Source organism: Bubalus kerabau, chromosome 18 (assembly GCF_029407905.1).
Source record: "Bubalus kerabau isolate K-KA32 ecotype Philippines breed swamp buffalo chromosome 18, PCC_UOA_SB_1v2, whole genome shotgun sequence".
In the NCBI taxonomy this organism is placed as follows: domain Eukaryota; kingdom Metazoa; phylum Chordata; class Mammalia; order Artiodactyla; family Bovidae; genus Bubalus; species Bubalus kerabau.
In genome coordinates, this window is record NC_073641.1 from 30,222,118 (window position 1) to 30,244,648 (window position 22,531).

At 37.2% G+C, this 22,531-nt stretch overlaps 1 protein-coding gene across 2 annotated transcripts in view; it reads right to left on the reverse strand.

The window, feature by feature from the left end:
• The window catches only part of PARP8 (poly(ADP-ribose) polymerase family member 8), a 201,204-nt gene that overhangs the window by 57,257 nt on the left and 121,416 nt on the right, over positions 1 to 22,531 (reverse strand). For both annotated transcript variants that reach the window (XM_055554414.1, XM_055554413.1), the window contains exons 9-11: positions 18,021 to 18,081; positions 17,485 to 17,575; positions 4,469 to 4,535 (exon numbers count right to left, since the gene is read on the reverse strand). In XM_055554414.1, coding sequence (XP_055410389.1) covers positions 4,469 to 4,535; positions 17,485 to 17,575; positions 18,021 to 18,081 — 219 coding nt within the window. The remainder of the gene's footprint in view (positions 1 to 4,468; positions 4,536 to 17,484; positions 17,576 to 18,020; positions 18,082 to 22,531) is intronic.

The following is a 22,531-nucleotide window of genomic DNA, read 5'->3' on the forward strand; positions in this document are numbered from 1 at the left end:
AAGATGATTTCATGTGTACGAAAGCATCCTATAGAAAATTTCTAATGATTTTACTGTGTTGCAATTAATAATTAATTACTGTGACATAATTAAAAATACAATTGATTAAATAATTGATAAAAGGTAAAAGAATAAGGATATAAAGAGATTTATAAGGACACCCTCTAGATTCAACATCTTTAGCTTTGGTGGCAAAAGAAAAGTCTGAAATATTTTGTTGGTGCCAGCCACATAGGTTTAAAAATGATTTTTGTTAGTAATTATGATTAAGATACAAGTAAACTTTTTCTTTTTACTTGATTTGTTTATGTAGTTTTCTTCCTGAAAAGGAAACCAAAATGAAACTACAAAATTCTAAGCAAAAATAAGCTGTGCAAAACTAACTTTATGGAGAATAAGCAGATCAGCAAATTTTATGTTCAGCACCAGCCCCATTCACTTGAAAATATGCTGTATTTTTTTTTTCTTTTAATGATGAGCCTCTAAGAATTTTCAGTTCCTATCATAAGGCAGGAATTTGGTAACTTCTGGCCTCAATATTTTCTAAATCAAGACCATGTCATCACTGTTTTGCAGTAAAAAATTCTAGAATGTCAACTGTGGATTTAAGACATGGCCTTATTTTCTGAGATGGGTCCCAGTCTGTGACAGCTTCTCTGGATCCCATCTCTCCAGTGGCCCTGGAGGAGGGTCCCTTAGCTGATACTGAAGTAGAGAAGAAATTTTACAATAAACATTGTGTGCAAGAGATTAAACATTTTCATTTTCTTTTCAAAGTCAATTCAGCATTGCCTGCTTTTCCTGCTGTTTTCAGTTATTTCTAACACAGATTGCTTTCGGACCAGGAAATGGTACCAGTATCTACCACTGACAATAGGCCAGGGTGTAAAGGAGGAACTTTATTTACAAATCTTTCTTCCTCCTTCTACACATTTTGTAAGTAAGGTAAAGACGTGAAATTTGTCCAAGTTTACCTGGATAGTAAGTGGCAGAGCTGTAATACCTATGTAATCTGATACAGATGAATCTATGTTAACATGTTATTCAAAAGGGGCAGATGTGCCTCTTAATACTAGGCTGATTATTCATTTACCAAATTAACACAGATTGCCAGAAACTACATCACTCAGACTTACTACCTCAACTTTGTAAATTCAGAGGAAATATGGAATTATGGCAGGGGGGGGGGGGCGGTGTTTATAGCTGTAGAGGTAGTAAGAAAGAAGGGGGTAAAACTGCAGTCACAATCAATGATACATGACTTCAAATTTGCAGTATATCCCTCCCAGAGATCAGAACAGGAAACCAAGGTTTTATTTCCCACTTGATTTTTAAAGATATTTTTCTCCCAAGATTTTAGCAAAATTTAAATGCAATAGAACATCAGGGTCATCGTTTTCCCCTGTACCTAATCTGAAGTCCCCAGTGACACCACTCTTTGTACCAGGCAGATTTGAATTCTTTTCCTCCTATGAAAAATTGCCATTCCTGTATACCATTCCCTAAGAAACCTAACAAGTGCTTCTCTAATTCTCGACAGACTAACCAGAACAAAACACAAGTCAAAGAGCTAAAATTGTTCTCACTTTCATATAACATTAGCATTCTAAAGTGTGACTTCAACATCTTAAACTAGTAATTCTTAAACTTGGACACCCAAATCCCTACCTGTTCTTGGATTTGAAAGGGAGGAGTTAACTATCTCTATAAGTAATTCAATATGGTGTTTCATGTCAACGGTAATTTGAAATATACATGTGAATACATTTAGTATAATGGACACTCCCTTAAAATAGATATTTCAGTGCTCATACTGGTGTTTAAGTTTACTGGCACTAAGAAGAACTATTTACAACCGCCATTGGCTGATGATAAAAAGAAGGGAAGAGACTTCAGGGTAAATTATACATTCACATCAAGTGAAGCCCAGATGATGTCACAGTCAGCTATTCGAACAAAGATTCCAGGGTAGTTCAGACAGAGAAATGGGAGTATACAAGGGGAATGTGATGCTTTTCTATATGCTGATTTCAAAAGAAATTGTACCACTGTAACCAGTACTGCGTTCAAACTGTGGTGGTGAAACAGCTGGAGCGAAATGACATCATCCATCAAGTTAAAGTCCTGTATTAATTTGAAATGTGAGTTTTTATTGCAATTTACACATCACTTGTAAATTGAATTTTGGTTTATAAATGTGAACGCAACATATGAATAATTTATACCATGCTTTATTTGTTATGTACTTAAGGCAATGCTGGAGATTCACAATGTACTTTTCCTTTTAAAAATAGCTTAAGTTTGATTAATGCCAATTGAACATAAAGTCATACAGAGTTTAAGATTATTTCCATAGTCTGTGATATGCTTAGCCTTTGACTAATAGATACCCTATTCAAGACTGATCACTATATTACATCTGTTTGGAGTCAGTATTTTTCCCTTCAGGCTCTTTTAATGACTTCACATTTTCCCCAATATGTATTCAATGCTGAAAATATATCCCAAGCTTTATGAAGGCAAGGAGTATCTGGGATTGTATGAGAGACAGATTAGTGGGTGAATCAAAAATACTGATGTGAAATCAAATTCTGGCTCTACCACTTTCTCAGTGTGTGAGCTTAAGCAAGTTGCTTAAACTGTTGGGGCCTGGGCTTCACCATCTAGGAAACATGGAGAGTAATAGTACCTGCCTGATAGGGTTGTTATGAAGGTCAAGGGTGGTAATATATATCACTAAGCTAAGTACTTGACCAAAAAAAGCAGCACTGCATAAGCAAATGATGCAGCTCCTGCTGTTGAGATGCTGTCTTACTGCAGAAACACAAAAGATAAAGAATCACAGAAAAAGTTTAATGAGTATTTCTTATTTCCTAAGCAATAACAAAAGGCCTAGATTCTAAATCTGCCTTCCTAACTTGCTGTATGTTTCGGAAAATAACCTCTTTATATTTCAATTTCCTCTTATGACTTATTTTGAGAATGAGATCAGGTTTTGAATTTTATTATATATTATATTAGACTAGAAGATCACAAGGCAAACCCAGTTATTTAAAATTAAGGAAAGAAACTAAATTAGACTAAAACTGATCAAGAGTCATGAAAAGAAAAGTTCCAGTTCATATACCAAACTGTCCACATAACTAAAATCTATACATAAAAGTAAATAACTTTTCTGAAATGTTATTTCTTGGTGGATCAGTTGGTAAAGAATCTGCCTGCCAAGAAAGAGACCACCTGCAATATAGGAGACCTGTGTTTGATCCCTGGTCAGGAAGACCCCCTGGAGCAGGAAATGGTAACCCACTCCAGAAACCCCATGGACAGAGGAGCCTGGCAGGCTCTAGTCCATGGAGTCACAAGAGTTGGACATGACTCAGAGACTAAACATGTTCTATAACGTGATTAAATAGTGAATATAGAATACAGATTTCCTTAATTTCTCAGGGTTGGGGATTACACACATCATCACTTTTTCTGAGCCCAAGTGATGTACTCAAATGCCAGTACGGGTAGGAAGCTATTTCTACACTTCTGTACTTTTATGTTTCTTGTCTTGTTTGGACCAATGTCATTTCACTCTCCCAAAATACTTCTTAAGTGGCTTACAAAAGTACATAAAGTAGAACTGTGGACTTTGGGTGATAATCATAGTCAATATAGGTTCACCAGTTGTAACAAATGGGCCACTTGGTAGGAGATGTTGCTAATAGGGAACCTATGTATGTGTGGGGGCAGGAGGCAAGCTCAGTACCTTCTTCTCAATTTTGCTGTGAACCTAAAACCGATCTAAGCAAGTACAGTCATTAAATTAAAAATAAGTTTTAAAACGAAGGAGAAAATTGGTGAAGGAAAAAAAAAAAATCATAGAGGGGTGGGAAGATGTGGCAAGGTGAGGTGGTACCTAACTTGAATGGCTTAACATAGAAGGCAGGCTCCATGCTTTGCTCCAAGACCTGTAACATACTGGCTTGAAAAACAAAGTCCAATCGAAAAAACAAAGCCAATTAAGCTGGAAAAACATACCTAATTCAATACAGAAAACTGAGAAAATTTCTCTTCAGAGTCCTTAAAAAGAAAACACCACATAATATAAAGTGCTAAACATATGTTGTAAATTGAATTTCATTTCAAAGATGTGGAATTCTAAACATTAAGAGTTTACTTTCTGATTTTCACATGCCCACCTTCTCCGGTGGAAGGCAGGGTGTTGCAGGGATGAGAAAGGATCCTGGCTGGGGGGCGGGGGTGGGGGGTAGGGGGCGGGGCAGGTGGAATCTGGCCCAGTTCTAAAAGTGAGCTCTGCCAGCTAAATTATTGATGCGCCTCTCAGCATCAGGATGAATTTCTCTCCTGAGGCATTTACTTCAAAAAGCTGTGCTGAATAAAAATGGGGCGGGGGTGGCAAGCAAAATGAGAACTCAGTTCTCTTTAACAGAAATTTGCTTTCATTCATTGGAAAACTTACTTTTTCAGCTGATGTCCCAGACCAAATCTCTCTTTTGTGGAAATCTGAAAGACATCAACAGTGGGCACTGCAAAGGAAAAACAAAAAACCAGTCTAAATATTGAGCTGAAACTCAACTATCAGCCAGGAAAATGACTGAAAAATAATATATATATTACTATGTGTGCATAATATGTATATACACATACATACACATTTTAAAATAGTCTGCACACAATCCTACACGTGGTTGCTTATGCTTTATACAGAGATTTTGGAGATCATTCTAGGTTGCTATTGCTGTTGTTGAGTCACTAAGTTGTGTCTGACTCTTTGCGACCCAATGGAATGCAGCACTCCAGGCTTCCCTGTCTGTCACTAGCTCTCAGAGTTTGCTCAAATTCACATCCATTGAGTCAGTAATGCTATCTAACTACCTCATCCTTTGCCACTGTTTTGTCTTCTGTCTCCTTTTGCTTTCAGTGTTTTCTATCATCAGGGTCTTCTCCAGTGACTCAGCTCTTTGCATCAAGTGGCCAAAGTATTGGAGCTTCTGCTTTAGCATCAGTCCTTCCAATGAATATTCAGATTTGATTGCCTTTAGGATTGACTGGTTTGATGTCCTTGCTGTCGAAGAGACTCTCAAGAGTCTATTCCAGCACCACAATTTGAAAGCATCAGTTCTTCAGAGCTCAACCTTCTTTATGAACCAATTCTCACATCTGTACATGACTACTGGAAAAACCATAGCTTTGATTATATGGACCTTTGTGGACAAAATGATGATCTTGCTTTTTAATACACTGTGAGGTTTATCACAGCTCTCCTTCCATATTATACGCTAACATATAAATATATGTATATGTAAGTGTACAATATGTATAATAATGATGATTTTCAAAAATATATATTAAGTGTAAATAGCAATGTATATTACAGTTTGCACTCTATTCTTTAGGTGTAAGAGAGACATGTTTGCATACACATAGATCTTTTTCTAGGAATAAAACAATGGAGAATGACAGTAAGGCATAGGGAGATTCACTTTTTGCTGCACAGCATCTTGTGTGCTTAATGTTTTTATCAGATAAGTGCATTTCTGTAAATTAGTAACTATGCTGCTTACGAAATTGATAACCACCAAAAGAGTCACTCACCATTCATTATTCACTGGTTTAAAGGGGATTTATTATGTTCCCTCTGTGCCAGCCACTATAGATAGAGCTGCAAAACCACAAATACAAATAGCCCTGCCCTTCTAAGCCTTAGTAAACAGGGGGAGACAGATAGAAAACAGATAAGAAAACAGACCAAACGTCACATAGTGATAAAGGCTCTGGATAAAAATAAAGAAGGAAAAGGGGGGAGGGGGCTAAAGGTTAGGTGGGCACAAAAAGACTTCAGCATTAGATACTATGGCAGAAAGTAAACGGTCCTGGCCAGAGTAAACACAGGGCAGTGCCCGTAAGGAAAAATGTGCTTCACCATTCTAGGACCACCAAGGGGAGTCGGAGAGGAGTGAACAAGGTATCTCATTAGTAGAGGAGATGAGAGAAGGAGCACAGGCAGCTCCTTCTTTACAGGATCTTCTGTAAAGACCAAAGGTAGAAACAGGAAACTCAGCCCAGAACTTAGAGTACTTAAGGGAAGAGTATGGTAGCTTGGATTAGTGAAGGTGGGGAGCATTCTGGATTCACACTCTCTGGGAGATCTGACAGGTTTTGCTGATGGACTGAATTCAAAGTATCAGAAAAAGAATGGAGTCAAGGATGAATCAAAAGATTTTGGCTTGAGCAACCAGAAGTATAAAACTTACAAATTTCTGGGTGAAAGACTGCAGGAGAATCAGATCGGAGCAGTGGGGAAGATCGGCAATTTCACTCTGGATATTGTAAATTTGGGTGGGGAAGATCCCCTGGAAGAGGAAATGGCAACCCAACTCCAGTATTCTTGCCTGGAGAATCCCATGGACAGAGGAGGTTGGCAGGCTATAGTCCACAGAGTTGCAAAGAGTCAGACACAACTCAGCACCCACCCTCACTGTAAATTTGAAATGCTTGTTTGTCACTCGAGTGGAAAAGTTTAAGTAGGCTACTACAGAAATCCAGTATTTACACACTTGGATGAGTGAAACATGCTAAAGACACACATTTGGACGAGTCAGAACATATATGTATTTAAAGGCATGAGGCTGGATGAGAAACTATGAGTGAGTGTAGATGGAAGACAGAAGTTAAGGATTCAGCCTGAGCCATCCAGTATCTAGAGGCTCCACAGAGAAGGTTGAAGAGGAATAGCTAGGAGGATGGAAGATCCAGAATGCTGCTGATATGGACATATGTTCACAAAAGTTTTCCAAGGAAGGGATAAACAATTATTATAATATGCTGCTAAGTTAATTAAGATGAAGACTCCAAATTGGTCATCGGGTCATTAAGCAATAGTCAAGTCACTGGTGACGCTGACAAGAGCCCTGGTTGTGAAATGATGCATCCAAAACACAGCTACAGCATATTCAAGGAGAACAAGAAGAGGGAAAATGAAGTAAGTTAACAGAGGCAAGTCTAATGAGGAAACTCAACAGTCATGGGAAGCAGAGTGCTAGGGACTAAATGAAGAGTGATTTAAGGTCTAAAGGTGCTTGTTTTAAAAATGAGAGGACTTTTTTTTTTTACTAATGGGAATCTTTTAGAAGAAAGAGACATACATGAACAGTATAAGAAGGAGAGAAAAGGGTGTGCTAATTTAGATGAAAGAGGATGGAAGCTAGTATGCAAATAAAAGATGACCTTGTACAACAGCAAGGGTAGTACCATTCTTACAAACTGTGGCAATAACAGATCATTAGAACTAAGACTGTCTAATTATTATACATCCTCAGGCCACACATGCTCCACACAGCAAAGCAGGCTGGTATCCCCAACTGCCTCACTCCCTGTCTTGGCCATTAGTCTGGGATACAAACACTCCACTGATCAAAGAAAACTGGTGCTAGTCACCCATCAGTTTCTGTCCAGCAAACATTCTAATCCTTAACAGAGAATACTTAACTTCAATTCCATGCATCCCAAACCCAGTGCCATAGAAAAATGAATTTTAAAAATCCTAACTTGGAAACTCAGGGGAATTATTCTTTAAAGAAAAAGATGACAAAATTAGAACACAGTGTGTTCTCTCTAAGAAGATTCAAGAGGACACAATCTCTTCTCAGGCAGATGGAAAAAGAAACTGGGAAGATGGAGGCAGAAAAATGAAAGGGGCCTGGCTTTTAAAAATGCAGAAAAAAATTCAAAATGCAGTAGAAGAACTGAAATCTTCACTGAAGATAACTGTATAAGACAAAAGGATAAAGAGAGAAGAGATATAATACACACAACTATTTATCCAAAATATACAAATTACTCCTACAAATTAATAATACAAAGACCAAAACTTATTCATACTATGAATAAGCAGAAACTAAATGTCACAAATATTGACTCAATTAGTAGTATAAAATCTGAATGACCCCAAATTGTGGAATATACTGAAAGAGCTAACAAGATGTTACTTCCAAAAATATTCCAAAATTCAAGTGACAAAATTCATATACTATTAAAATTAATGCAATTAGCTACTGAAATGTATTTAATGTATTCAAATAAGATGTTAGTAATCAGTTAAATTGGATATACATGTATAGGGACTCTATACTAACTCTGCCATTTTTCTGTAAATCTGAAATGCTTTAATTTTTTTTAATGTTTCTAAAAGTAATAGATATTTGCTAACCAAAATAATCAGCTAGAAAATAAAATGGAATATAAAAGACCCATTAAGCAAATAAACAAATGTGTGTCTGTACGCTCAGCCGTGTCTGACTCTTTGCGATCCCATGGACTGTAGCCCATCAGGCTCCTCTGCTCATGGAATTTTCCAGGCAAGAATACTGGAGTGGGTGTCATTTCCTTCTCCAGGAGTAAACAAATATTCAGGTATAAATTTAGCTAAAAGTAGTCTTTTAAGTAGACTATTAACAGTAGAATCTACAAATAAATATAAAAGTAGAATCTACAAGTAAATGACCCTTTACAGGAAAAGTAATAAATATCATAGAAATACTTATTCTCCCTAAATTAAAAGTTTACCTCAACTAAATTCCCCACAAGGTACATTTCTGGGGACAAAAGAATGAGAAAGATAAACTACTAAAATATTTGTTGTTTTAAAAGGGAAGGTTATTCAGCTTTTCCTTGTTTCTCATAATTTAGGTTGGGAAAGCAATAAGTGAGGGTCGTTCAAGGTAGGTGGAAATTATTCCAACTCTGATCATATAAATGTAGTGGTATCAACAATGAGATGATTTGCACAGGAAAACATTTTTAATAATGTTAGTTGTGTGTCACTTTAAACAAAAAGCAGCCGTGTCCTTGAGACCATAAACTAGACTTACATACCAGTAATTTTCAAAAAAATACATAGTACCATAAAAATCATAACAATCTTGTCTTTTTATTTAAAGTGTATTTCCTCATGTACAATGAAAATAATCTTTAACTTCAAAGTGGATAAGGAGGTTATTTCTTCTCTTCTTATCATTTCTGGTCACTCACAGATAAACTGTCAGATTAGCCCTGGCCAAATGTTATAGTTCAGATAAGTATTACTCATACATTCTCCAAACTGAGGAACAAATGCTCTTCAAAAAGAACTGTTAACTAGGTCAGCCTAAACCTTGGATTTTTGCAAGTCATACATTTTTTGCAAGTTCATTTTACTATAAATGTTGATATTGTCAAAGACATTGCAAAACAATCTTCAAGAAACTCTTTCTCATCTATTTATTTGCTTGCAATGATCCAAGTAAACTAGGATAAACTCATTATTTTTTCTAGAATAATAAATTATATGTTTCTTTTTATTATCCTTGTCTCTAGGTTGGCCATCTATTTCATATTATTCCTAATTTTAAATCATATTCTTCCTTAAATTTCTCTGAGGAAAAAAACATAGTCTTTGGGTAAATTTACTAGTTAAGCTGACAAAGTGAGTCAATCGTCCTGAACAAGGCTTATCATAATCGCTGCATTTCAGAAACAGGAGAAATCCAGCAAAAGGACCAGAAACATGGAATAATGCCATCCACATATGAGAGAACCTTTAAGCAAATTTTGCTACAAATGGAACAGATGGAACTAATCTTGTTGTTGTTCAGTCACTAAGTTATATTCAACTCTCTGGGACTCCACAGACTGCGGCAAACTAGGCTTCCCTGTTCTTCAGTATCTCCTGAAGTCTGCTCAAATTCACCTCCACTGAGTTGGTGATGACATTGAACAATCTCATCCTTTGCCACCCTCTTCTCCTTTTACCTTCAATCTTTCCCAGCATCGAGGTCTTTTTCAATGAGTGGGCTCTTTGCATCAGGTGGCTAAAATATTGGAGCTTCAGTTTCAGCATCAGTCCTTTCAGTGAATATTCAGGGTTGATTTCTTTTAGCATTGACTGGTTTGATCTTTTCACAATCCAAGGAACTCTCAAGAGGCTTCTCCAGCAACACAACTCAAAAGCATCAATTCTTCGGCCCTCAGCCTTATGATCCAACTCTCACATCTGTACCTGAGTACTGGAAAAAACACAGCTTTAACTATATGGATATTTGCCAGCCAAGTGATGTCCTTGCTTTTTAATACACTGTCTAGGTTTGTCATATTTTTCCTTCCAAGGAGTAAGCATCTTTTAATTTCATGGCTGTAGTATCACTCTGCAGAGATTTTAGAGCCCAAGGAAAGAAAATCTGTCACTGATTCCACTTTTTCCGCTTCTATTTGCCATGCAGTATTGGGACTGAATGCCATAATTTTAGTTTTTGAATGCTGAGTTTTAAGCCAACTTTTTCACTCTCCTCTTTTACCCTCATCAAAAGGCTCTTTAGTTCCTCTTCACTTTCTGCCATTAGAGTGGTATCATCTGTGTATCTGAGGTTGTTATTACTCCCAGCAATCTTGATGCCAGTCTGTGCTTCATTTAGCCCAGCATTTTTCATGATGTGTTCTGGATATAAATTAAATAACCAAGATGATAATATACAGCTTTGTCCTTCTTTCCCAATTCTGAACCAGTCCGTTGTTCCATGTCTGGTTCTAACTGTTGCTTCCTGACCTGCATACAGGTTTCCCAGGAGACAGGTACGGTGGTCTGGTATTCTCATCTCTTTAAGAATTTCCCACAGTTGGTTGTGATCCATACACTCAAGGTGCTTAGTCAGTGAAGCAGAAATAGATGCTTTTATGGAATTCCCTTGCTTTCTCCATGATCCAGCGAATGTTGCCTATTGGCTCTCAGGCTCCTCTGCCTTTTCTAAACACAGCTTGTACATCTGGAAGTTCTTGGTTCATGTACTGCTCAAGCCTAGCTTTAAGGATTTTGAGCATAACCTTACTAGCACATAAAATGAGTGCAACTGTATGGTAGTTTGAACATTCTTTGGCATTATCTTTCTTTGGGATTGGAATGAAAACCTTTTCCAGTTCTGTGGCCACTGCTGAGTTTTCCAAATTTGTTGATATACTGAGTGCAGCACCTTAACAGCATCATCTTTTAGGATTTGAAATAGCTCAACTGGAACTTTATCACCTCCTCTAGCTTTGTTGGTAGTAATGCTTCCTAAGGACCACTTGACTTCACACTCCAGGATGTCTGGCTCTAAGTGACTGATCACACCATCATGGTTATCCTAGTCATTAAGATCTTTTTTGTATAGTTCTTGTGACCCTTCTGAATCTCTTCTGATTCTGTCAGGTCCATACCTTTTCTGTCCTTTATCACGCCCATCCTTGCATGAGATGTTCCCTGGGTATCTCCAATTTTCTTGAAGAGATCTCTAGTCTTTCCCATTTTATTGTTTTTCTCTACTTCTTTGCATTGTTCATTTAAGAAGGCCTTCTTATCTCTCCCTGTTATTCCCTGGAACTCTGCATTCAGTTGGGTATATCTTACCCTTCTTTTCCTTTGTTTTCAGCTTCTATCCTTTCCTCAGCTATGTGTAAGGCCTCCTCAGACAACTACTTTGCCTTTTTGCATTTCTTTATCTTTGGGATGGTTTTGGTCATTGTCTCCTGTACAATGTTATGAATCCTCTGTCCATAGTTCTTGAGGCACTTTGTCTGCCAGATCTAATCCCTTGAATCCATTTGTCACTTCCACTGTATAATCATAAGGGATTTGACTTAGGTTATACTTGAACGGCCTAGTGGTTTTCTCTACTTTCTTCAATTTCCATCTGAATTTTGCAATAAGGAGCTCAAGATCTGAGCCACAGTCAGCTCCCAGTCTTGTTTTTGCTGACTGCATAGAGCTTCACCAACTTAGGCTGCAAAGAATATAATCAATCTGATTTCAGTTACTGATCATTTGGTGATATCTGTGTGTAGAGTCATCTCTTTTGTTGTTGGAAGAGGGTGCTTGCTATGGCCAGTGCATTCTCTTGGCAAAACTCTGTCAGCCTTTGTCCTGCTTCATTTTGTACTCCAAGGCCAATCTTGCCTGTTACTCCAAGTTATCTCCTGACTTCCAATTTTGCAGTCCAATCTCCTATAGTGAAAAGGACATCTTTTTTAAGGTTAGTTCTAGAAAGTCTTTTAGGTCTTCATGGAACCAGTCAGCTGCAGCTTCTTGGCATCAGTGGTTGGGGCCCAGACTTGGATAACTGTGCTGTTGAACGGTTTGCTTAGAAACGAACAGAGATCATTCTGTCATTTTTGAGGTTACACACAAGTACTGCATTTCAGACTCTTCTGTTGACTATGAGGGCTATTCCATTTCTTCTAAGGGATTCTTGCTCACTGTCAGTTCAGTTCAGTCGCTCAGTCATGTCCGACTCTTTGCGACCCCATTGACTGCAGCACACTAGGCTTCCCTGTCCATCACCAATTGCTTGGAGTCTACCCAAACTCATGTCCATCAAGTTGGTGATGCTATCCAACCATCTCATCCTTTGTTGTCCCCTTCTCCTCTTGCCTTCAATCTTTCCCAGCATCAGAGTCTTTGCCAATGAGTCATTTCTTCACATCAGGTAGCCAAAGTATTGGAGTATCAGTTTCAGCATCAGTCCTTCCAATGAATATTCAGGACTGATTTCCTTTAGGATGGACTGCTTTGATCTCCCTGCAGTCCAAGGGACTCTCAAGAGTCTTCTCCAACACCACAGTTCAAAAATATCAATTCTTCAGTGCTCAACTTTCTTTATATTTATACTCCAACTCTCACGTCCATACATGACTACTGGAGAAAACATAGCTTTGGCTAGATGGACCTTGAGGGAAAATAATGTCTCTGCTTTTTAATATGTTGTCTAGGTTGGCCATAGCTTTTCTTCAAAGGACCAAGCATCTTTTAATTTCATGGCTGCAGTCACCATTTGCAGTGTTTTTGGAGCCCCCCAAAATAAAGTCTCTGATTATTTCCACTGTTTCCCCATCTATTTGCCATGAAATGATGGGACCAGATGCTATGAGCTCAGTTTTCTGAATGTTGAGTTTTAAGAGGACTTTTTCACTCTCCTCTTTCACTTTCATCAAGTTCTTCTCTTTAGTTCTTCTTCACTTTCTGCCATAAGGGTGATGTCATCTGCATATCTGAGGTTCTTGTTCTTCTAACTATAGAATCAAGTAAATGTGGAATCCTCTTTACTGTTTTTTCCCTCCATGATGTTTCTGTATTTTCTATTTTCATTACAAAGAGTCTTTACTCTTCTTAAGACAAGAAATTATACACAAACCACACTAATTTTTGAAAGAAGTGCATTTTAGCACTGCCTGAATTCTGAGGGAAACAAAATTCACATCTACAGGAACAAAATTATGTGTCTTGGACGACTGTTACAATTGTTGATTTTGTTCACAACAAAATTCCAAACGATGCATAAATAAAAGGAAAGTAATTGATATATAAATATGGTCTCAGTAGAGACTGCAATCAAATTAAAAACAGAAGGGGAACATTAAATCAAAGACTAAATTATGAAAACATCTGCTTAATGTAGTAGAAGATTAATGGAAAAATAACTTATAAAATCAGAGGTGATGGGCAAAAGATTAAGACAAATGATAAAAAGCATGAAGGATATAGGAATTAGATCCAATCTGCATATACTGTGGAGAACAGATAAAGAAGGAACCAAAAAAATGATTGCATAAAACTTTCTTGAGGTGGAATAAGATCTAAGCATAACAATCAAAGATAAATATATAAATGGTAACAACAAGGAAGGGGCTTCCCAGGTGGCTCAGTGGTAAAGAATCTCCCTGCCAAAATAGGATTCGACCCCAGGGTTGGAAAGATCTCCTGGAGAAGGAAATGGCAACTTCAGTATTTTTGCCTGGGAAATCCCATGGACAGAGGAGCCTGGGAGGCTACAGTCCATGGCTTTGCAAAAGAGTTGGATATGACTTGATGACTAAATAACAACAACAATATCAAGGAAAACGAGGGGGAAAAGCTCAATAAGTAAATACAACAAAACACAAACTTAATCAAGACAGATTTCTCCCAAATGAACATAATTAAAATACTTCATACACAAACTTTGGTGACTGCAGTCATGAAATTAAAAGACACTTTCTCCTTGGAAGAAAAGCTAGGACCAACCTAGACAGCATATTAAAAAGCAGAGACATTGCTTTGCCAACAAAGGTCTGGTCAAAGCTATGGTTTTTCCAGTAGTCATGTATGGATGTGAGAGTTGGACTATAATAAAAGCTGAGTGCTGAAGACTTGATGCTTTTGAACTGTGGTGTTGGAGAAGACTCTTGAGAGTCCCTTGGACTGCAAGGAGATCAAACCAGTCAATCTTAAAGGAAATCAGTCCTGAATATTCACTAGAAGGACTGATGGTGAAGCTGAAACTCCAATACTTTGGCCATCTGATGTGAAGAACTGACTCATTTGAAAAGACCCTGATGCTGGGAAAGATTGAAGGTGGGAGGAGGAGGGGACAACAGAGGATGAGATAGTTGGATGGCATCACTGACTCAATGGACATGAGTCCACCGGGACAACTCCTCCAGGAGTTGGTGATGGACAGGGAGGCGTGGTGTGCTGCAGCCCATGGGGTCCCAAAGATTCGGACACAACTGAGCGACTGAACCGAACTGAACACACAAACTAGCAGAAGTTTTTAAAGCACTTTTGCCTTTTGGGGGGAACAATTATGAGCTCATAAATTTATACCTGCTTAAATCTGTCTTGTTCACAAAAAAAAAAGAATCATTCTCCAGTATGAAAAATGAAGCATAACCCTCACGTTTCTTTAGCTCTTTTTTTTTTTAAGTCGCTCAGCCGTGTTCGACTCTTTGAGACCCCATGGACTGTAGCCTACCAGGCTCCTCTGTCCATGGGATTTTCCAGGCAATAGTACTGGAGTGAATTGTCATTTCCTTCTCAAACTATTAAATATGTAAATCAATTACTGGAGATGAAAAAGTAAGAATTAAATTACGAATGAGCTGCAAAACTAAATAAATGGTACTGAACAACAAATCATCTCAACATGAATTAAAACATAATTGTTGAAATATTTATAAAGCCATGCAAATATGATGAATCTTTAAAAGCTATTGTAAAGGAAAACCTCTGCCTAAAATTCAAGATTATATAAACACATAAAACAGTGGTAAAGGTTACATAAAAGTATGCCACATTGTCATCTCGCACAGATGGAACTGAGTGAGTAGAGATGAAATGACCCAAATTTGTTCCTAACCCTGTTAATTAAAAAAAAAAAAATAGTTCAGACATAAGGGCTTCTTTTGCTTTTAATCACCATCAGAATCAAACAGAATAAGCATATTTCAAATTACTAAAGAGAGAAAAATTTCCCCACAATAAGTGGGGAAACAGCAAAAACACATCTATCTACAGGCTAAATTATTATGCAGATATTACACATCATTCTGCTTTAGGATATTCAATAACTGGAGGAAAGGCTCATAACATTAAGGTGCATAGCTATTAATACAATTCAATGTCAACTTTATGAAAATAAACCACATGTGCACAGAAAACATAAAAAACACCAACTGATTTATTGGTTCCTCAGTATAGTGGGATTATAAGGAATTATTTTCCTTCTTTATTGCATTTCTCTCTATATATTTTTTTGCATTTATAAATATAATTTATTTCTGTACATATAATCAAAATAAAAATATGTCACCTCTATTTGTCTTTGCCTAGCATTAGGTCACATCAGTTACTATATGTTACTGCATGTTGTTATTTAGGTAGAATACACTAGGTAATAATTAAAAAGTGATGACAACAGAAATATTTTCAAAATGGAGACTTTCCTATATATTTCATAAACCTGAAAGGGCAGATAGTTTTCTTATATGAAAACTAACAACAGATGTAAGCTTTTTGATAACCTAAAGCATAACATGCAGAGACAATGGTAATGTGTGCCCAGAAGATTAAAAATGGCTACAATTCCAAGACACACCATCTATGTCAGTATCCCTTGATTCTGGGTGGGTTCTTTGACTATTTTGATGAATAGAATACAGTGGGAGACTCCGTGAGCCTTTTACCACAGCCCCTTTCTTGGAACACTTGCTTTTGGATTCTAGTCACCATGCTGCTGCTGCTGCTAAGTCACTTCAGTCGTGTCCGACTCTGTGTGACCCCATAGACGGCAGCCCACCAGGCTCCTCCATGCCTAGGGTTCTCCAGGCAAGAATACTGGAGTGGGTTGCCATTTTCTTCTCCAATGCATGAAAGTGAAAAGTGAAAGTGAAGTCGCTCAGTCGTGTCTGACCCTCAGCGACCCCATGGACTGCAGCCTTCCAGGCTCCTCCATCCATGGGATTTTCCAGGCAAGAGTACTGGGGTGGGGTGCCATGCTACAAGAAGCTAAACCACACAAAGCAGCCAGGTGCAAGGAGACACTTTATAGTCCCAGCTGAGCCCTACGTGGTTCTGAAATGATACTTGCATCAATTGCTAGTCATGTAAAGTCCAACCATTTTGAGCCTCCAACCTAATGGAGCCTTTAAAAACATAAACTCCACCCCTCATCTGACTACAGAGGCACAGGAGGCTCCAGGCAGGAGCTGCCAAGTGGAGCCCCAAAGAATGGTGAGAGAGAAGTTGTTTTAAGTCAATTCATTTTGGAGTGGTTTATTCTGCAGCAGTAGATAATTGCAACAATATGAGAGGATACTGGTGTGTGTGTATGTGAGAGAGAAAGAGAGAGAGAAGTACATAAAGTGAAGTCTCTCAGTTGTGTCTGACTCTGAGACCCCATGGACTGTAGCTTGCCAAGCTCCTCCATCCATGGAATTTTCCAGGCAAGAATATTGGAGTTGGTTGCCATTTCCTTCTCCAGGGGATCTTCCCAATCCAGGGATCAAACCTGGGTCTCTCATACTGCAGGCAGACTCTTTACTGACTGAGCCACCACCAGAGACGCCAGACAATACTGGAGTGGGTAGCCATTCCCTTCTCCAGGGGATCTTCCCAACCCAGGAATTGAACCAAGGTCTCCTGCATTGTTATAAACAACTTTGTTTATAAACAACTTTGTTATAAACAACTCTTCCTTCAGATACATCAAAATCATCCCTTCAGGTATTGGAACACAAAAATATTATTAATACTTCATTTTCAAAAAAGAAATATGTTATACTTAGGCTAAATTCATTAGTAATCTAAGATAAATTAAAATTAAATATCAGGTTCAGAAACACAAAAAATTAAACCTAAGGGCAACTCTAAGTATAGTTACTGAGTGTTTTATTATATGCACAATACTCTTTTAGGTTTTAGTGTTTTTCTTTCACAGCAACACATCAGCTTCTGAAAACTGTAACACTAAATGTATGTTTCTGTTTACATAAGTTATGTTGATGATACAGCACCTCTGTTAGGATGCAAGTATGTTTAAAAAGCATTATCAAGATAGTCTCAATTATGTTCAGAATTACCCAATGAACCATATTGTACTTCATGCACAATGCACAACTGATGAATATGCAAAATAACAGGAAAATGAAACTAACCTGGGCCATTCAAATACTGTGTAAGAGAACAGTGTAATCGGACAATTATAGGTTCTGTTCGAATCACTTCCCATGCCACAGCAATCTCCTCCTGTGCAAATATTTGCAAGGTGAATTAGTAATCTTTTAGAGTTCTTGATTTTTTTCCAAAATAAAAAATATGTTTCTAAAACTTATTCTGAAGAAGTGCTTATCATTAAGGCCTACAAATTATCTCAAAAACTTACAGGTCTGTGAAATTGAAGTCAAAGTACTTTTAATTTTTGCCTTCATTTGAAATTTCAACTGAAAACTTAACAAATAAGGACATACATACTACTGATACAAACACATAATTTTCAGAAAATATTAAAAGAACTGATGGAAGAAAACATATGCAAAATCTCTGCTTTTTCAACCAGTCGTAGCATTTCTTCATAAATTACTTTAACAAAGTCATTATGTTTCTAATCGTATTATAAGAGAAACTAAAATTAAATTTCTTCCAAGAATAAAAGTGTTTTTTAAATGCAGCAATTGTATAAGCAGATACTTACATCAAGAAAGCTAACATCAATATGCAGATCAATATCTACATCATCAATGGCTCCATATTCCCTGAAAGCAAAGATTAACATTATTGTTTCATTTTCTTTAAAAGACAGTGTGTTCGACGTTATTTTAAATTAAAATTTAGTCATGAATTCTCATCCCTGATGCCCACAGATAGTTCAGAGATGACTGTGGACATAAATTAACTAACTCAATTTAGTTGGATTGTGGTCTCATGTGACCTCTGTATACCATATATATACCTTTGCATCTTATGGACAGGCAAATATGTACATGGACTCAAGAGTTATTTGGTTCATAGTTTCAAATACCCCCGGTTCTATTTAACAAATTGAATGATCTTCTCATGTGATCACTTGGTGTTCAAGATTCAGAGCTGCCTCTAAGTACAAGAAAGGAGTCTCTGACACGAGGAAGGGGAGGAGGGATCACTGATTGCCACAATAATATGCCATAAATTTTCCTGCCACATTAGAACATCAGTAGTTCTGAAACTTATCCAGGTGTTCTGCCACTTAAATGTCACTGATGTTTCAATAGGCAGTTTTACATGTCTGATGTATCCAAATTAAAAGAAGAAACAACAGTATATTCCACACAAACAGCCATATTTTTTAACTAACTAAAGGGCATAAAACAGTAGTTTTTGTACTCTCCACACACACACATTTCTATTTTTTATATTTTTATAAAATTCTGAAGTTACCAATGCTAATTACAATGAAGGAAAAAACCATGATGATAACAGAAATTGTAAAAACTAATGGCCAATATTTATTGAGCACTTACCTGCCAGAAAGCATTCTAAGCATTTTGCATACATGTGATCATGACGCACAACAGGTACTACTTGTTGTTTAGTCACTAAATCGTGTCCAACTCTTTTGCGACCCCATGGACTGTAGCCCACTAGGCTTCTCTGTCCATGGGATTTTCCAGGCAAGAATACTGAAGTGGGTTGCCATCTTCTCCTCCAGAGGGTCTTCCCAACCCAGGGATCAAAATCGTGTCTCCTGCATTGGCAGGTGAGTTCTTTACAACTGAGACACCAGGGTACTATTACCATTTCCAGTTCACACGCCCATTAACTGAGGCTCAGAGTAATAAAGTAACTGACCCATCATTGCTTTGTAGCAGAACCAGGATTTGAATAAAGGCTGAGCGACGAAGAATTGATGCTTTTGAACTGTGGTGTTGGAGAAGACTCTTGAGAGTCCCTTGGACTGCAAGGAGATCCAACCAGTCCATTCTGAAGGAGATCAGCCCTGGGATTTCTTTGGAAGGAATGATGCTAAAGCTGAAACTCCAGTACTTTGGCCACCTCATGCGAAGAGTTGACTCATTGGAAAAGACTCTGATGCTGGGAGGGATTGGGGGCAGGAGGAGAAGGGAACGACAGAGGATGAGATGGCTGGATGGCATCACTGACTCGATGGACATGAGTCTCAGTGAATTCCGGGAGTTGGTGATGGACAGGGAGGCCTGGCGTGCTGCGATTCATGGGGTCGCAAAGAGTCGGACACGACTGAGCGACTGATCTGATCTGTTCTGATTTAAATATTTATGCAGGTGCTTAGCTCTTTATTCAATAAACTATCACTTTGTGTTGGAAACCAGGTCAAACAATGATGGATGATCTCACTAAGTCCTCGTCATAAACTTCTGACAGCGATAATATAATTATCCTCATTTGCAAATGAGGAAACTGAGGTTCGGGAAAGTGGAACAAGTTGCCAGAGGGCAGAAAAGTTGGTGGAAATTCAGGCATAGAATGGACATTCAATCTCAAACTGTCAAGTGCAGTATCTGGCACACGGTAAGTGTTCAATGAGCAGTTCCATGTACAATAATATTCAAATAATGCTGATGTGGTACAAAACTATGGCACTTTTATAGGGTTCAGAGAATGCACTTTTATAATGATTAAATAGCTTTATGTAATTTGAAGAATAAAGGAATGTAGAGGGTCCTTTTACTTTTTTGTATCAATGATCAAAAACTGCAGCATGTTAGAAACTAACAGCTCAGCCTCTATGTTTTCTCCATTCTCTCCTTAAAAATATATCAAAACACTGAGCACATTTTCATTATTTATGAGTTTACACTTTCTATTTTTTCATGGTCATTTCTAAAGGTTACATAAAGAAGAAAATGGATAAAATTATTCACATAGGAATTAACTTTTTAATTGCACGCTTCAAAACATCGGTGTTATAGAAAACAGATAAAATTATTCACATAGGAATTAATTCTTTAATTGCATGCTTCAAAACATCTGTCTTAATCACAAAGGATAAAAATTTTTATAATCTTGTGCAAATTTAGACATGCAAATTTAGATATAAACATATGCCAATTTAGTTATGAAATTATACAGAAACTAAGACAAGAATAAGGATCAAGAACAAGAACCATTGCTTTTATGAGTCTAGTTCAGGGTTCAGAAAACTTTTCCTGTAAAGGTCAAAATAGTAAACCTTTTAGTTTTTACAGGCCACATAGTCTCTTTCACATATTTCTCTTTATTTTGGGGCCATTTTTTTTTACAACCCTCTAAGAAAAGCAAACACCATGAACTGTTCAAAACAGATCCCACGGCCCACTGGTCATAATTTACTGACCCTGGACGTCAGCATACTATTCATAAATACAAGAAGTCAAATATCTAAAATCAGACACGTCAAAAGGGAACCATTAAATACAATGATGAGGATAGACCACTGCTACTGCTAAGTCACTTCAGTCATGTCCGACTCTGTGCGACCCCATAGATGGCAGCCCACCAGGCTCCCCCGTCCCTGGGATTCTCCAGGCAAGAACACTGGAGTGGGTTGCCATTTCCTTCTCCAATGCATGAAAGTGAAAAGTGAAAGTGAAGTCGCTCAGTCGTGTCCGACTCTTCGCAGCCCCATGGACTGCAGCCTGCCAGGCTCCTCCGTCCATGGGATTTTCCAGGCAAGAGTACAGGAGTGGGGTGCCATTGCCTTGTCCGGAGAGACCACTAATGATGTTCAAATGACATTTTGGTGAGGGAAAGAGACCTTGACTACAACCATTCCCATAAAATTATAACAAATATGTACAAAGTAGAAATTAGGAAAAAATGAATATTTAATAATAAGGAAATACTTAAACTGTGGCATGATGGTATAATTTTTTTAAATTATCCATTACTAAAAATGTTGATATAAAAATATTTAGTATCATGAGGGAAATGTTCCAAATATATACTGTTCACTGAGCAAGTAGAATACCAAAACATTATGGAGAGCGAAATAATTTTTTTTAAATAAAATAGAAATCGAAACACCAAAAAAGTAGGAAGAGGACTTGTATATTACATATAGGCTGTGGGTAACATTTATTTTGTAAAAAAAAACTAAAGTATTTTCTAAAAAAATCTTTTTCTGATTACAATGGCAATATAGACTCATATAAAATGTGAGAAAAACAGACAATAAATAACTTGTAATAAAATTTAGTACCACTCAGACACAATAGTTTTCCTTTATATTCATTCCAGTCTCTTTCATATATTAATATATCATTATAATACACATTATTAAGGAAATAGGTATGTAAAAATTTTTGTCCTGCTCTTCCACTTATTCTATAATGAGTACTTTTTTTTACCTTGTGGAATATTCTTTAAAACCATAAATTTAAATCTATAAATTTGTATGAATAAAATTATATAATACAACATTAGGGTGCGCTCAATTTTTTTACACTATTAATATTGATAAATGGCTCTCTGGATAGAAGTCTACATGCAGCTGTCTTCTCAGAGATAAATTCTGGAATTAATAATTGAAATAAATAGCATAACTATATTTGGTAATCCTAATACATACTGTTTAGTTACTATTTTTAAAAAGTTAAAACAACTTATAATCACACCAGCCAGGTTCTCACAGTGGCCATTTCCCACATTCTCATCATCACCAGGCATTTTTTTCTCCCATCTTTGCCAATTTCAGAGGGGAGAATAACTCTGGATTTACTTATTATGGCAAGACTTTGGTATATTTAAAAGCAGGGAAAAGTGCAGCAGAGATAACAAAAGTCAGTACAAACCTTACCCCAGCTGTTTTCTTCATACATAGATTTCTAGACCACTTCAACAGAACAAATCATAGAGTTATGATTAGAATGTGACATATGTTCTTTATAAAACCTTTAATATATGAATTTTATTCTTTATATAATTTTTTCAACACTTTTTAAAGAGCTTCCTCGGTAGATCAAATGGTAAAGAATCTACCTACAATGTGGGAGACCTGGGTTTGATCCCTGTGTTGGGAAGATCCCCTGGAGAAGGGCATGGCAACCCACTCCAGTATTCTTGACTGGAGATTCCTATGGACAGAGGAACCTGGCAGGCTAGAGTCCATGGGGTCACAAAGAGTCGGACACAACTAAGCGACTCACTTTCACTTTCTTTCCCTTTTTTTAGTTAAAAGTATCTTTAATTTCTAATACTATCAATTTCTTT